Source organism: Hypomesus transpacificus, chromosome 10 (assembly GCF_021917145.1).
Source record: "Hypomesus transpacificus isolate Combined female chromosome 10, fHypTra1, whole genome shotgun sequence".
NCBI classification, from domain to species: Eukaryota; Metazoa; Chordata; class Actinopteri; order Osmeriformes; family Osmeridae; genus Hypomesus; species Hypomesus transpacificus.
Genome location: NC_061069.1, coordinates 3,023,885 through 3,039,589, shown reverse-complemented (window position 1 = coordinate 3,039,589; position 15,705 = coordinate 3,023,885). Strand labels below are relative to the sequence as shown.

At 46.2% G+C, this 15,705-nt stretch overlaps 1 protein-coding gene across 1 annotated transcript; it reads right to left on the bottom strand.

Annotated features, from left to right (window-relative positions):
- Positions 1–2,656: 2,656 nt before the first annotated feature.
- On the bottom strand, positions 2,657–9,929 carry amotl2b (angiomotin like 2b). The gene is made up of 11 exons (XM_047026969.1): positions 9,777–9,929; positions 8,434–9,219; positions 8,007–8,172; positions 6,531–6,675; positions 6,289–6,378; positions 5,326–5,621; positions 5,019–5,194; positions 4,820–4,921; positions 4,461–4,657; positions 4,205–4,330; positions 2,657–3,889 (listed from the first exon to the last, which is right to left on the bottom strand). Exons 2-11 carry the CDS (start codon positions 9,153–9,155, stop codon positions 3,804–3,806), a joined length of 2,106 nt encoding a protein of 701 aa, XP_046882925.1. The 5' UTR covers positions 9,156–9,219; positions 9,777–9,929; the 3' UTR covers positions 2,657–3,803.
- Positions 9,930–15,705: the final 5,776 nt, after the last annotated feature.

Here is a 15,705-nt window from a genome sequence, read left to right as displayed (position 1 = left end):
TTGCCCTCACAGCTTTGACACGACACACATGTTGACTTTTAATGAGGTTTGAACCAGGGCTGAACAGTATGTCATTATGCGTAGCCAGGAAATGATGTCAGTGAGGTGGGTCCCTCGAGGAAGTGGAAGAACAAAACACATAGGGATCAACACTGAGGTTCCTTCCCAATGTCTAACAACACTGCCTTACAGTTTTCAGAACAGAATGAGCTGGGGTGAAACTAGACCTGTTCCAGTTGAGGTGAAACATTGACAAGTATGACATGGTTTTACTTTGTGTATTTTTCAAGGAAACATTGTGTATACTGTGAAGTGGACTAGGTTTGAATTCAGATGGATTTCAAAAGGTTGTCATCAACAGACTTGAATCACAGTCAATAGAGACGACTGCGACACACCGAGTGTCCCTTCTACCTGCCCTTCTGAGGCGTGCATGAAACGAATCACACTGAAAAACATTTTTTTTTTTTTTTAAAGCCTGTGAACAACCTCAGTCTGAAGGCTTATTCACAGTTATAGATTCAACTGGCTCATAGGACCTGCTTGTTAACTCCCCTTGGACCCAGAGCCAAAACACATTACACATATATGACCAACAACCAAAATATGTTATGGGTTGACGACTAGGGAAACAAATGACGCCCATTCGATTTACTGTCCCTATGGGTGTTTTCAGAAGCCCTGTTGGCTGGAGCTGCCCAGGGTCTGAAAGTTATTCCATGTGTCCATTAATCAATGCTGGAAAAATGTGTCCGCTGGAGACCTGATCAATCTCGACCTCACTGAACAGCCACAACATTGGTGCTGGGATGAATTCAAAATATGAGCTCTACTAATACTTTGTGTTTGAACAGATTAAATACAGATGATTGATAGTTGTGTTGCTCCTCCAAACACCCTTGCAAGAAAGCTCTTGGTGTCGACGGCAATACTCCTTCAGTACCAGACTGATGAGGATTGACTTGAAAGAAGAAGTGTTTGTTGGTCTGTGTTACTTTCCACTCCCTACATATCTGTGTTCGCCATGATTGTTTATTGTTAGTGCTGGGAGTTCAAAGCCTCTCTTTCTAAGACTATTAGGAAAGTGTTGTTAAAACCACAAATGCCACAGGGTCAATAACTGTTACACAAGCAGAAATGGTGACAAAACAGTTTCTGCGATTTGCACATGGACACATACATGTCTTTCATGACGATCAAGGTCGACATAGAAGCTTTCGTGTGGTTGAGCAATAGCAAAAAACTTTCAACAAATCATTTCCCTCAACGTTTCCTGACATGCTAGCCCATTGCGGAATTTGACCTCTGAACCTACTAACGTTCCATCCTTCTTTATCATATAAATTCTGGCAGAGGGATTCTCAGTTGGAACACGCCAGCCGCCTTTCAGAATGAGAAGGAATGTTGGCCGTTCCTCAAAATCCTGTCAGTCAGGGAGAAAGATAAACACTCACAGTTCATAAGTAAGATTGATTGCAGCACATACCGCTAGTTGCTGTGTTCCCATACAGTCCTTCCTATCTGTATCTTGCCATCTCATTTCCTTCCCTTATGTAAGTTGTTGTCTGCCAAGTCCATGCTTGTTGAGGTGTTTTAACTTCTAATCCCATCTAACCCATCTCATTATAAAACCACAGTGCCTGTGCCTCTGGGAGGACAGGGAGAGACAGAGAAAAGGGGGGGGCAAGAGGAAGAGAGAAAAAAGAGAGAGGAAAAAAATGGACGACAGTGTTAAAAGGTTGATAAAGAGCAGGAAAGGACTTTACACAATACAAAAAGTGTGTAAGGTGTCCATAAAAATTGTGTCTAGCTCTACATTTGTATGAATTACAGATACTATGGTTTATGTATTTTCCCATAACATCGTCTGGTGGATCAAACTAGCCATTCACCCACACATGTGATACTGTATACAGTACACACATGCATACACATACAGTGTCCCAGTGGTCAGATTCCTGAAGCTGAGGCATGTAAGCTCTGCCCCCTCACCCCCACCCCAACCCTGATGACCCCAGCACATTCTCTGTCATTGTCATCGTCCCTGGGCTGTGAAGTCTCATTGTGGGAACAGGCATAGGCCAGTTGGAGAACCGGTGAAGTCAATAGCTTGTCTGGAGCTCTCCTCGCTTTGAGAGGAATCTCATGAATATCGCATGACAGCGACCAAAGACACCCTCATCAATTCAGTGTAACCTCACCAACAGACTGGCTAGTTAGCTAGAGACAGATACAATACGAGTTATGCTTGTAATGAGAGGAACACTAGGTGTACTGCGTGTTTCAGGTCACAGGAATTTACAACTAGGATCAGATGTTAATCTGAGAGAAACCAGCCTTTGTGATGTATATTGTCCTCAGCTCAGTTAAGAATGCTATCAATGTCGAGCATGCTCTTAACAGTCGGCTGGAGGAACAGGAGAGCTCACCACTGAGGAAATCTGAGCCCAAAGAATGCATCTCTGGCATTTATTAACGAGGACTTACTCTCTACAGGTGGAGTGAATGTGTTAAGAGGAAAGGAGTAACTGGAAAGAGGACGAGAAAAGTTTTGATGTTTGTCAACATAGCTCTGACACTGGAGGCTTACAACAACAACATGTTTTTCTCTGGAGTTGTACTTGCTTACTTCAAAGAACAAAGTGGAAATTCTTTCTTTATATATTAGAATATTTTATTGCTTTATGAAATGTTGAATGAATTCAAATTCACAACCTTCATATTGTTAGGAGTTCACAGAAATGTCTTAAGGTCAACACTTCGGTCTGACAGCTTAACATATCTGATTGTCTGAACATAACTTACAACACACATAAAATCTTTGGCATCCTGCACAGAGCACTACATACTGTATCTAAAATAATACAAACATCTGTATAAAATATATAATCATTAACCTGTTAGTTCATCCAAAGCCTACAGGAAACAACAACCCAACTGTAGCTTGTAGCTTTATCCCCATGGTGTTATCTGACCAGCAGACACACCATATTAGGACACACACACAAACACACACATTCATAAAAAGAAAACGGATGAAAATAACTGTACACTCTCACACATGGAAAAGGCCATTCAAATCGTGGAAACTGGGATGAAAACAGCTCACTCAGATCTGAACCCCAGTAGAACCAGCTCCAGAGGTTCCTTGAGTGAGTTCAGGGAGCAAAATGTGAATCATGACCGTTTTCTTCAATCAAATTATAAAGAAATGGGAGTCTTTCCAAACAGACAAATTCCATGAAACAGGAATGTGGCTAGTTAATGTAACATTTTAGAGATGGGAGGGAATGCTAGTCATGAGTCCACAAAAGATAAGATCTTAAGATCAATTTGAAATACCATGGGGCTTTAAGTTAATATTTGGGGAATGTGACAACCAGATGTAAGAAAAAGTTCCTGAACTCCATGGATGGGAGTTTTTAAGTTAATCATAGTTATGTGAGAAAGCAGCAAATATAAATACTTTGGCATACACTCTTGACAATATGTTGCCCAATTGCAATCCAAAATACTGTCCAAGTACCTCAAAAGTTTCACATTTTTTAACTCACAACCAGACCGCATGCCTGCATTAGTCCAGGTCAAAGAGAAAGCTAGAGAGAGAGCACAGCTCCCTTCTAAATGTGAAACCAGTCCTTTTTCACACAATTTCCTCTCATTCTACAACATTCCCGTCTTGTCACTCTTTGTGAGTTTGTTGATCTATGAACGTTCTGGAGTTTCTCAGCTTCCTTCCACTGCTCGTTACAGGGACGTCACCCCTGTCACATCTAGTCCACATTCACAAGTCTTTAAGTTCCTTATATGAAGATTTCCACCGCTTCAGCCTCCAAGTCATCCAGTCCTTTAAAAGGGTTTGGACGTGACTTTTGTTGCACTGCATTTTCTGTGGAAAAAATGGACAATGATTAATGTATGAATGAAGGGAATAGTCACAGTTAAAGAACACTTTATCTAACCTCAGTGTACATCCTGATGTTCTATATTCAGATGATCTATTCCTGGTAAATGAGTGTGGTCGATACACAGACTGGCTGAATGCAACTAAGTACATTCCAGCAGGCCGCTGGTGAACTACGACCTGCCAAACTCTATCCCTGATTGGCTGATCTTTTGGGGGCATGGCAAATCAATGAGCAACAGCTTTCAACATAATCTTTAGCCTGTTTTTTTTGGTGTGTGTGTCCATCTGGTAACTCACCAGTGCTGAGCTTGTTGCTGGTGGCTGGCTCCATAGCTGTAGCTCCATCCTGCTGGTCTTGGCCAGGGTTAGACAGAGCAGAGAAGCGAAGTGGGGAAGCCGTCTGGTCATCTGACAGACTCTTAACTGCAGGGCAACATTAGATAAAACACTTAAACAGTCTGACTCAATGACAGATGTATAACACAATACAAAGCACTACTACTACTACTACTACTACTACTACTACTAATGATAAAAATGACAGGGTCTTTACCTGCATTCTTGCTGGTGAACTTGGCAGTGCTGATGGCGGGGGTGGAGGTGGCGGCCCGCAGGGTGGAGCCATCCTTCTGGGCCAGGTCTGAGCGGGGGCACATGCCCTGCCTCCTGCCCTGGTCCTGGAGCAGACGCTGGTGCAGGATCTTGATGACGGCATCCTTCTCCAGGATCTGGACGTACAGAGCCCGGATCCTAACCAGCAGAGAAACACAGTCAAAAGATTAGACAGATACAGACTTCCACCACGAGTGATGAATTTGGGGGATTGAGTCATTCATGATCTGGAATTCAGATGCGCTCTAAGCCCGGGCTCTGACCACGATTGATACTAGAAGTGATGAGGTAGCTACACACCTGCTCTCCATTTCCTGGTTTCTGTAGTCAGCGACGGGCAGGTCCTCATTGAAGCTGTTGTTAGACGAGTGACATGGAGAGTGGTTGATGATGGTGGTGTCTCTGTGAGGGAGACAAACAGGAGAGGGTTAAGACACGGGCAGGAGGAGGAAGAGGAGGCGGAATCTGAAGCATCTGCGGCGGGGCGCGGCTCCTTCACCTCTGGGCGGCAGCGGTGGCGGCCACGTCCATGGCGAACTGTCTCATGGTGCTCTCCTCCAGATACTTCTGCTCCCAGCGCACCGTGTCTGCCTCCAGGGCCAGGATGTGCTCCTCCCGCTCCCTCAGGCGCTCCTGCAGAGAGCCCACCGTCACCCCGGGGGGCTGGGACTGCCTCTGTAGAGAGACAGGGTCAACGGTTAAACACCGGGCGACCGGGGGGGGATTCCGGGAGGCTAGTCCAGGGCGATGAGGGTCAAGTGTCGCCCAGCCCTCCAGAGCGAATCAGGCCGTCTCTCTCCTCCTACCTGTTGGGCTCTCATGCTCTTCAGTTCTTGCTCCAGCCGCGTGCGCAGCCTCATCTCCAGGCCCTCCCTCTTCTCGCAGGTGGCCTGCAGCTGGGCCAGGGCACTCTGCAGACGCTCCACCTTCTCCACGTAGGCCCGCTTCCTGCGCAGCTCCTCCTCCAGCTGCCGGCCCCGCCCCCGGGCCGCCTCCAGCGCCTCCTCCAGCTGCTCCGCCCGGGCGCCCTGCTCCTCGGCGGTTGCCCGGAGGCGCTGCAGCTCACGCTCCGCCCGCTGGCGCTCCACATACTGCTCCTCGTCTGCAGGGGGGGGGGGGCGAAAAGGGAGGTGGGCAGGAAGTTAGAACTATCAACAGGGTTGGCCTCGTGGATTTCCGTCCCAGAATGTGCCAAAAATGCATCTGGAAAGACTGCTATACTGATCTAAGGAACGAAATAGGCCTTCGTTTTTAAACCTAGGGTCCCTCAAGAATGTTGAATACTGCCATCCACCGCCATTTCCCTGACAAGTTAGTCCCAGAATTCCGCCATCCTGGCTGATGTTCTTCATTTACCCAAGCACTCGTGGAATGCCGCAGGGGAAGAGGGGGAGCCGGCCTTATGCCTTTGACCCACTTAATACAGAACATTCCTCTTCCAAGGCCGGACAACTTCCCACCTCTAGTTTTGGAAACAGAGCCCTACTTAAATAGACAACATAAATCAAACCAACAACCCAGGATCCTGGTTTTACCCCCATGGTGTTGTAATTTATAGTTCCTCTTTTTCCCTCCTTCCAAAGCAGGCTTGAACTTCCTATTATTCAGCCGATTTAATAAGTCCACGTTACGCAACTGGCATTCCTACATACAGGAAGTGCTTAGCTCCAGAGCACTCCATGCTATGGTCCAATCCTATCTACAATGCTGGTCATGGGCTGGGGTGAGTACTGAAGACTGTAAGATTCAAAGTAGGGTAGCATACGTACTTTGCTCTAAAAGTTTCGCCATGATGTGCTGGTTGTGGTCAGCAGCTTTGACCTCTTTGGCCGCATGGGTTCTGGCATTTTCCAGGCTTTCTGTAAAGCAAATGGGTTCAAATTCAGTATGAGCATTTGTTTTGTTTTTTACATCGAGGAAACAGGGCCTCAGTCGGCTGAGGTGTAAACTCCAAAGAGGGCTGACTGGAAGGGTTCAGCAAATGAGGACTTGTGACATTTGTAGTCCATACCTCTCAGGTCTCTATTGAAGTCTTGCAGCCTCCTGATCTCAGCCACCAGCCTGCTCCTCAGAGTCTGCTCCAGGTTCTCCCTCTTACTGCTGCCCTGCATCAGAGTCTCGTAGGCCTCCGAGATCCGCTGGATCTCCTGCTCCAACTGGAGACACAGAGGGGAGGGGGTTAACACACGTTACATTTACATTTATGCATTTAGCATTTAGATTAAGTACATAAATACTCCATATGGATTTAAACATACCAGTAGAGTAAATATGTGGGCATGTACAGGGCCTACTGTGTATAGTGTACAATGTACACACAACCTCCATACTGGTATGCATATAATACCAAGGAATTCAGGACAACACCACTCCCCGTGTGACTGATTTATATCTGCATTCCTTAGAGCTAAACGCCACAGCTCCAGGTGTGGGCACACACAAGGGGATGATCACACACACACAAAGGCAGGCACACACAAAGAGAGTCGCACACTCACATAAACCCTCACACAGAGGTCTGGGCTGGCTGCCACAGTGAGAGAGGTGTACATGCCTGGGCTGTGGAAACAGCTCGTAGACGCGCACCATTACAGCAGCCACTCAGGCATGTTTACTCAGGGCTGCGGCCCGACGGGGAAAGTTTCCAACCCCAGTAATTATCATTCTTTAAGGCTGAGGGAACGCAAGAACCGAGTGACGAGACTACCGTTGAGGAAAATGTTTTTTTTTCTACAGCATTCGTGGTCAAATGGGGGGGGGTTCAATCAATCACATCTAAAACCCTGAGAAATATGGAAAAGAGGTGTCTTATGAGTGCCTTTGGAAAGACACTGGCATTTGAAGTTGAAAAAAGAGAGACAGAACAGAAGTTGAAAAGTAAAATGGAGAAGCATGTTGATGAAAATGCCGTTGGATGAAAGAACAATAGAGGCCTTTCATTTTGATCAAGTGCCCTGCCACCTGCCATGACCAGCAGCACCTCTCTCCTTCCCTCTCTTTCTGAGCACTCGGAGCATGCGTCAGCTGGACCAGGGTCACGACCCCATCGACTGCTGTCTGACACGGCCTGGATTAGGCCAAAAATCTATGGCCTCACACATACGACACCCTGGCCAACTACACAATACAGGGGGTGAGGACACAGTAGGAGTCTGTGGCCTCTATGTGATCTGTATGTGTGTGTGTGTGTATGCCTGAGTGTGTGTGCCGTGCGGGTGGCAGCTGTTGAGTCCTCTCCCCAGTACAGGCAAGGAAGTGTGCCTGTGATGGATGTCTGAGGGCCAACTGTTACTGGGCTTGTGTTTCCAAGACAAGTGGCATTCTAGGCACAAGCGACTACAGTCGTTTACTATTGGTGGATGAGCTGAATCTTTGAATGTCTACCCTCCGATACTAAAAAAAGCCTTCCAGATGCCGTTCCACCGTGAAGTTGCCCTTGGTGTGCTACCCATTTAAGGCCTAAAAAGATAGTCTTGCGGCTCTTTACCTTCTGGATTCTGCCGGCCTTCTCTCTGTGGCTGTCCAGCTCCTGCCTCAGCCTGTCGTTCTCCATCAGCAGCAGCTCCACCTGGTTGGGCTCCTCCAGGCCAGCAGGGGGCAGGCTGGTAAACATGCTGTAGCAGGCCTCTGGCTGCTGGACAGTCACCGCATACCTGGGGAAGGAACAGCTAACTGTCAATACATCCACATCCCAACCATCACCAAGAGCACTACTCATCACCTACTCCACCCATGATTTGGCTTGTAAGGGTGAAAGCAATTTTAAGTGGTGTGATTCAAACAGAACGCAATGACTCTGGAATGTGAAACACAATGACACACTGCAGGAAGTTGTTCCGTGAAAAGAGACGCCCACATGCTGAGCGTCAATAAAAGTTGTTACTGGCACGACAAAAGGAAACACAAGTCAGTACCTGTGCTGCTGAGTTAGGAGGGGCTGGGGCATGTCCCTGTAGACACACTGGGGCTCCTGGGCAAGGATGGGTACAAATCCCTGTGCCTGGATGGGGCCTGAGTACTCTGGAGGTGGGTTACGTTTGTCCTGGCCTGGCCCTGGTATGGGGAGTGTCTGTGGGTCATAGTAGCCCAGCTCAGGGTAGCTGTGAGAAGAGCTCTTGATGGCCTCAGACTTGATGCTGTTCCTCTGCAAGGAAAGCTGCATGAGACGCTCACTGAGCGACCGCACGTGCCCACGCTTAACCTCCATCAGATCCCCTTCCTCGTGGAAGCCCCCCTCGTGATGCCCCTTCTGGGGGTCCATGGAGGCAGCCCAGTGGGATGCCAGGTACTGGGAGTGGGCCTTAGCCTGCTCGTAGCTGGGCAGCTCCTCCCCGTGGAGCTGGTAGAGATGGTAGCTGCTCTCTGAGTGCTGGTAGTCCCCCTGGTGCTCCTGGCCCTGAGGCTCCTGGCGAGCAGACAGCTGGGGGAACTGGGGCTCCTCCTGGGAGAGGCTCTCCAGGGAGGAGCGGGGGCTGCCGGACGCCTCTCCTCCGCTCCCGGGCCCACTTCCTCCTCCACGCAGGGCCTGCTGCTGGATGGCCAGGAGGGTGCGGGCATCTGTGGGGTTGCCGTAGCGAAGCTGCTCCTGGATAAGGCGGTGCAGGACCGTTCCAGACGGCTCCTCGGTGGACGCCATGTTGTTCTGTTATCAGTGTTCAATCAAAGCTCAGGATAAATAGGGGTTCTGGTTGGCCTTGAACCTAGGATGAGAGGAAAAGGAGAATGTGAATAAGCATAATTGTATATATGTGCAAATTATTTCAGTGCAGAAATAGGACAGTAATGTATATGTGAAACTGTTTGTGCATAGAGGAGATCTATAGATCAAAATATTAGGATATACTGTGCCCCAAAATATTCTACTTATAAATAAAATAGAAATCCATAAATGAATCATGTTTTGTATATTCGGCTAGTATTATTTCCTATAAATTTATTCCCCAAAAAATGCTGTGGGCTTCTATATAAGTCGCATCACATCATTACAGCCTTCACAGCGACACTGAAAACGTGGTGTTTTAATGGTGTTACTGCGGCAGACAAAAGTGCGGCGAAATTCCTTTCTCACGGGGGAGCAAGAGCATAGTTCTAGAAAATAACTTCATAGAAGAGTTATCGGATACAAAAGAAATAGGTTCATATAAACAAACATACAGAATGTTATCATGGTGTTGGTAAATAGATTTTAAAGTCACAAAGTGAGTACGTGTTTTCGGAAAGTTTGCGTCTTATTTCGGGATAAAATAGACTTTCTTACCAGTTCACGCTCTCATCCCAACAATAAGTTTCTTTATTCGAAATACTTCCAAAAGTGATCCACGTTTATTTAAACCGTTCTCATCCTTCTACTGTGTGTTCTAGTTCTGTTCGTGCGCGCTCAATGCTCAACACTGAAATGGTTGTTCAGCTCGCAGGCAGCGATAATAAGTAACCGAGGAGGGGACTAAGTTTGGAATGCGCGGAATGTAAAGCGCGAGGTCCCTCGGGGATCAAAAGCGTAAAACCACACGGTTCCAAGGGGGGAGGAGGTTTAACTGAAAGGTTGTAGTTCCAGTTGCAACCACGAGGATTTGGGGAACAAATGTAAGGTGGTTTATTATTCTTGAAAATTGACATATAGACACCTTTATTTAGAAGGCTAGTGAAACGTGCAAGTGCTTTCAGCAGCTTTTCAGTCTTTTCCAGATAGCTCTCTCTCCCGTTGGTTTCAGGCTCCTCTTTTTATCCAAGACATAACTAAGATTCGCATTTGAAGCTCTAAAACTTTGGAGACTATACTATGCAGGACAGTGGATGATGGGGGGGGGGGGAGGTGGGAGACGGGCAGCTGTCCAGTGGAATCCGCAGCCCAAGTCTTCCCCGTGATCAGGACATAGAGAGGCTTTGTGCTCAAAGCACTGCATGATGCAGAGGGGTGAGGAATGCCAAACAGAAGCACCTGCTTGACTGTGGGTACGAATCTCAAATATGTAGGGGACCAATGTCCTTTGGTATGAGACACGAGGTCAGGCTGCCTGATGAATGCATCCATTTTGTCCTCAATGAGCAGTGAACTGCCCAGGGTCCTTTTTACTAAAGTCGTCAACAACAGAAAAGACAAATCACTTATTTGATGTTTGGATTTGAAATAGTATCCCTAGCGGGTAAAAGTGTATCTATACGACAGGCCACATGTTTATCTTTGAAGACCAAAGGCCAACTCAAGCTATTTATTACCTGTGGACCTAACAGCTATCATGGATTACAGATCTGGCAATTTTCATCTCAGACTGTTCCACAAATAGCCTAGATGTTGTTTAGAGCCTGAAGCTGTGTCTGTGTAATAGACTAAATCTGTCTGTGTAACATAACTGTCTTAGTAATGGACGCCAGAAACAGAGTGATGCTCGTCACTTACTCTCTAACTGGATCAGCTCTAGAAGCTGGAGGCCACTGAACAAGCGATCAATACAGATCACATACATAACCACAGGTTGCAACCACATTACATTAGCCACCAAGGTGAGAAGGATGAATTAAACAAAAACAAACAAATGATAAACAAGTCAGGACCGGACAAAGAATTCTACCTTATTAGTTAGAAAATCCAAATTTCCTATGGAATGTTTTCTCTGGTAGTAACTCTCCCTCAATAATTAAGCACACATTCCAGACATGTCTTGGGAGAGTATTCTTAAACAGACATTTTTTAAGACGGAGACAGGTCGTCTGTTTGGCCAACTGCAAAGAGACTGCTGGGCATCCGGTAGTCTTTTTTAAGTTCCCCTCTCTACTGTAGACAGTGGTCACCCTTTAGCTTGTCATCTAACACCTCCCCTCTACTTCCTCCCACACCACACCCCTGGTAGCCTCTGACCCCCACCCTGTCTCTGTCGGTCCGCTATGCCTCTGGCCATGTGCCCCCATTGTGGAACACTTCCTGTGAACTTCTAAAGGAATGTGAGTGTGGTCCTTTGAAATGATGGACATTGAAGAAGCCCTGTACATGAGATGGATGTCCAAAATCACAGGCCATAAAGATTCCTGTCTGCGGATTTGGACCTCATTTAGTTCAAAGTTAGCCCACAGGTTATAATTTGTGTGGGGTGGTGCCAGGGTTTTTTAGGAACAATGCTTCATAAACCAAATCCCTGTGGAACCAAATATAATACCCAATTCTGATTATTGGTACAAATGAACCACCGTTTAAAGAATCATGACACTACAGCTGACTTGGTGAAGCGCACTATGAAAATGCAACTAAAAAAAAAAGTCGGTGAACTTGCATTTTGGAGTACTATTTGTTTTGACTTCATGACGGCTTTGAGCCTCTCCCTGAGTCTGAGTGGGAGAGACTAACCAGCCTGTACGTTACTCCTCGAAATGAGTCCCTCTGAGAGAGCAGGAAGAGCAGGCGACCATCAAGACGACTGGGCCTCTGTACTGAGGCCGGGAGGGAACGAGGGCACCACAACTGGAACTGGACTTGAGAAATAGCAAACGACAACGTAGCAGAGACAAACTGTGGGTGGTGGTGGGGAGAGGGGGGGGGGGGGGAGGGGGGGTGGGGAGGGGGGGTGGGGGGGATCAGATGGGATCTAATGCTGTGGTGTTGAATAGTGTGGGAAAGAGAGGGACAGAATGGAGAAGGGAGTAATTTGATAAGGTAGGATTGGTGTGGAATGTAACAGGATAGGGTTGGACCTCTTCACGGCTCTCACATCCCTCGTTGCGTCTTTATTCAGAGGGAGACAATAGCAAGGGATGAGATGGAATGTGTTCAAATGGTATTCAGTTCTGTGAGGCCAGTGACAAAAGGCCGTTCCCACGTGTTCATATTTCCCAGCATGACTGGTCTCGGTTGCTTTTTTTGATGCATTCAAGGATTCAGGGAAGAAGACACTCGCATTGTTTATTTAGCCTACCTGTAGTCCCTACCTAGAAACTTTAATTTCCTTAATTTAGTTAAGTGGAACTAGGAGGTCACTATTACGACATTTACTACTGTGAGGTATTTGGAGATTGTCTCCACCTGTTCACTACAGGGAATTTCCAGTGAATTTTCGAGTTGACAGATAGCAGACAATGAGTCATAACAGCAGATTCCCAACAGTCTGAGATCAGACCACACTGCTGTTGCAGGTGTGTGCTCGCTCGTGAAATGAGGTGATGAGGTGTGTGGGTGTATGTGTCTGTGGGAGTGCATTTGTGTAATCTTGGTCATTTTTAGGCAGCTTCTAGTGAGACCAATACCTTCACAATTACGGAAATTCTTCTCTAATTATTTAAACATTTCAACGTAGGACCTACAGTATCGTGTATTTTTCTGGCTCTCTGTTGGAAACCGGATTATCAACCTATTTACTCAGCCAAGATATCTGAAACTCTTTCCTCTTGAGATCAGAATGCAGTGTCAGAACCACTTGCAGTGAAAAAAGAAAAATTCAGTCTCCAAAAGCAATCCTTTAAGTAGTGTTTGTTTATGCTTGAAGATAAAACCTTATATTTTATTTCACAAGAAACTGCAAGATGTTAATTTGAAATTACGCTGTGACTTATGACCTTGTCTATATATGTAAATAAATAAATATTTATATTTGGCATCTGTTCTCACACAGAAATGTCTCAATCACTGTTGCAAGATAATAGTTAAGTGTCACAGTGATTGTGTTCCTCTTTCTCTCTCTTTTCACCGATAATCTTGCTTCCTATCTCCACAAACGTGTCTGAGATGTACGGTCTGTCTAAAAACACAAAAGAGCTCTACAGTAGCATGAAGATGTTGTTGTAGCTTTCACATGCTTTTAAACAGATAGTTCAGAGAATAACTGAGAGAGCAAACAAGTGGGTCAGACATCACTAGTTAGCAGGACTATACAACGATTTGTCTTGAGTTGTGCTGTATGTCCTTTAGAGGTTGCAGTCACTGGTCCAGAGACAACGTGCCACAGACTGGATGTCTGAATGACACAGCAACCACCACACCACAGTGTCCTAAAACAGCCTGGGAGGTCACCAGAATGCCAATCATTCGTTTGCGCCCGACATGTGCGCCCCCCAGCAAATAGTTCAGAGCTGCCATTGCTGATCCGGCACATAGTATCAGATCAGTTGCTATGGCCTTTGGAGATAGAGAGAGAAAGAGACGGATAGAGAGAGAGAGAGAGAGAGAGAGAGAGAGAGAAGGGGGAAGAGAGACTCCACTCACACACATCTCTCTCTCTCTCTCTCCGTCTCTCTCTCTCTCCGTCTCTCTCTTTCTCTCTCTCCTCTCTCTCTCTCTCTCTCTCTCTCTCTCTCTCTCTCTCTCTCTCTCTCTCTCTCTCTCTCTCTCTCTGAGGGGGTTTCCATCTACATGAGCCCAGAGAAGGGTTTGGAAGTGATGTCAATTCCACGGTTAGCAATTTTAGAATGGCTAGCTAAGGGGCAGCCAAAGAGAATACTGTGGACATATGGATTTGATTTCTTGCTCTAGATATCTAGAGAAAGATCTACAGAAAGTAGAGAAATACTTTAAAGACTCAATTTAAAGAATGTCAAAGGACACTGCCACTACCTATTGACTCAAACCTTTTGGAAGTTGGTCTATTACTCAATTGGTGTAGATACAGACTTTGAGGTCACAAGATTGTGGTAAAGCTGAATAGAAGATCCATTATCTGTAGTAGGATTCCAGCTGCCATTGTGTCACTAAAAATGACTATGATTCAGCCATGAAATATGTTAATGGTTGTTGCTTGTAGCTGACCTTGTCTGCAGAGACACTGGGCCTTCTTCTGGAGGCTCAATGAAAACCATTGTTTATTTCTGCCAGTGCACTATTTTTAAGACTGCTAGGGGACTAATTACGGGGAAAACAACTATTTTAGGATGAATCCAAATGATACATTAGGATTCATTAGGATTAGGATTAGGATTGAAGTCCAAATGATACATGTTGAAAAATGGAACAAACTCATTAGAATAGCTCTTGAAGTTGACAACATGAAAAGTCCTTTTGTTTATTACTCTGGACAGACGTTGTGGGCAATAAAGTCAGAACTTAAAAGCGTTCCATATTGTTTATTGTGTCGGCAGAAAACCCTTATTGAACATGAATGCTTGTCCCTCCCATCCCAACTTCTACATTGAGGGCACAACATTCTCTGGACAAACAGCGATGGTGACATTTGTGGTTTGGGAAAACTCCTGGCTCAAACTGTAGGAACTCCTGTATGGATGATGGAGCGCACGTCCAGTGTGTGCTTGCTCACCAGCCCCCCCCCCCCCCCCCCCCATATCCCCCCCCCCCCCCCTCCAAACCTCATATCATTCTCACCTACGGCGAGACCGAGATCATAGGCTGCACTGTTAGCACCGACGCTCCAAAGAAAGAATGCAAACATGGTCATCCCTTCCAACGATCCCAGGATCTTTCTGGAATGCTCAAATGAGACTTTGCACTGTTTACTGTTCCAGACCGACTGTAGGCTACCCTGCAATCATCCCTGAGACTGTGTTATTATCTGGCCACCTCAGGGGAGAGTTAGCTGAAGGTTTCTCCTCGCTGCTTCTTTGGCGTTTGGTGTGACTCTGTGTCTGACCATGTAACCTCTACGAGTCCTTCCTTCCTTCTTAACCCTAACCCTAACCCCTCCACCACTGGTCTCCTGAACCACATACAGCTGTATGTTTCTCCTACCAGCTTTCTGATGCTCTAAACCATGATGAAAATGTCTAGACTATGGCACTCCTGATTGGCTGCTCTTGTAAGAGTTTTTTTATCGCCCAAGTTGTAAACAAACCAGTGTGCGACATGACCTGGCAGATACACTAATTTAAGTGTTTTTATTTATCATAACAAGTCCCTCTTACTTCAGATGAATCAGCAACTTCTTGAACTTGTAAACTTCAGCTGGTCTGCTCTTCCTCTGCTCAAGACAGAGGGGAGGGTTCAAATTGAATGTGGCCGTAGTCATCACATGTGACTGCAATGTTTGTGGTGGTAGTGGAGGTTGTGTGTGTGTGTGTGTGTGTGTGTGTGTGTGTGTGTGTGTGTGTGTGTATTGGCAGGAGCCACTAGCTTTCCTGATCCACTTCAGTGAGATGAGATGCACCATCTGGAACATGTCAGGGTTGAATGATTTTAGACCACGGTTACGTAACTGGATAGCAGGGCAGTATTTCACTATATCAAAGCCAGAGCCAAAATATGCTTGTTGCTGCAT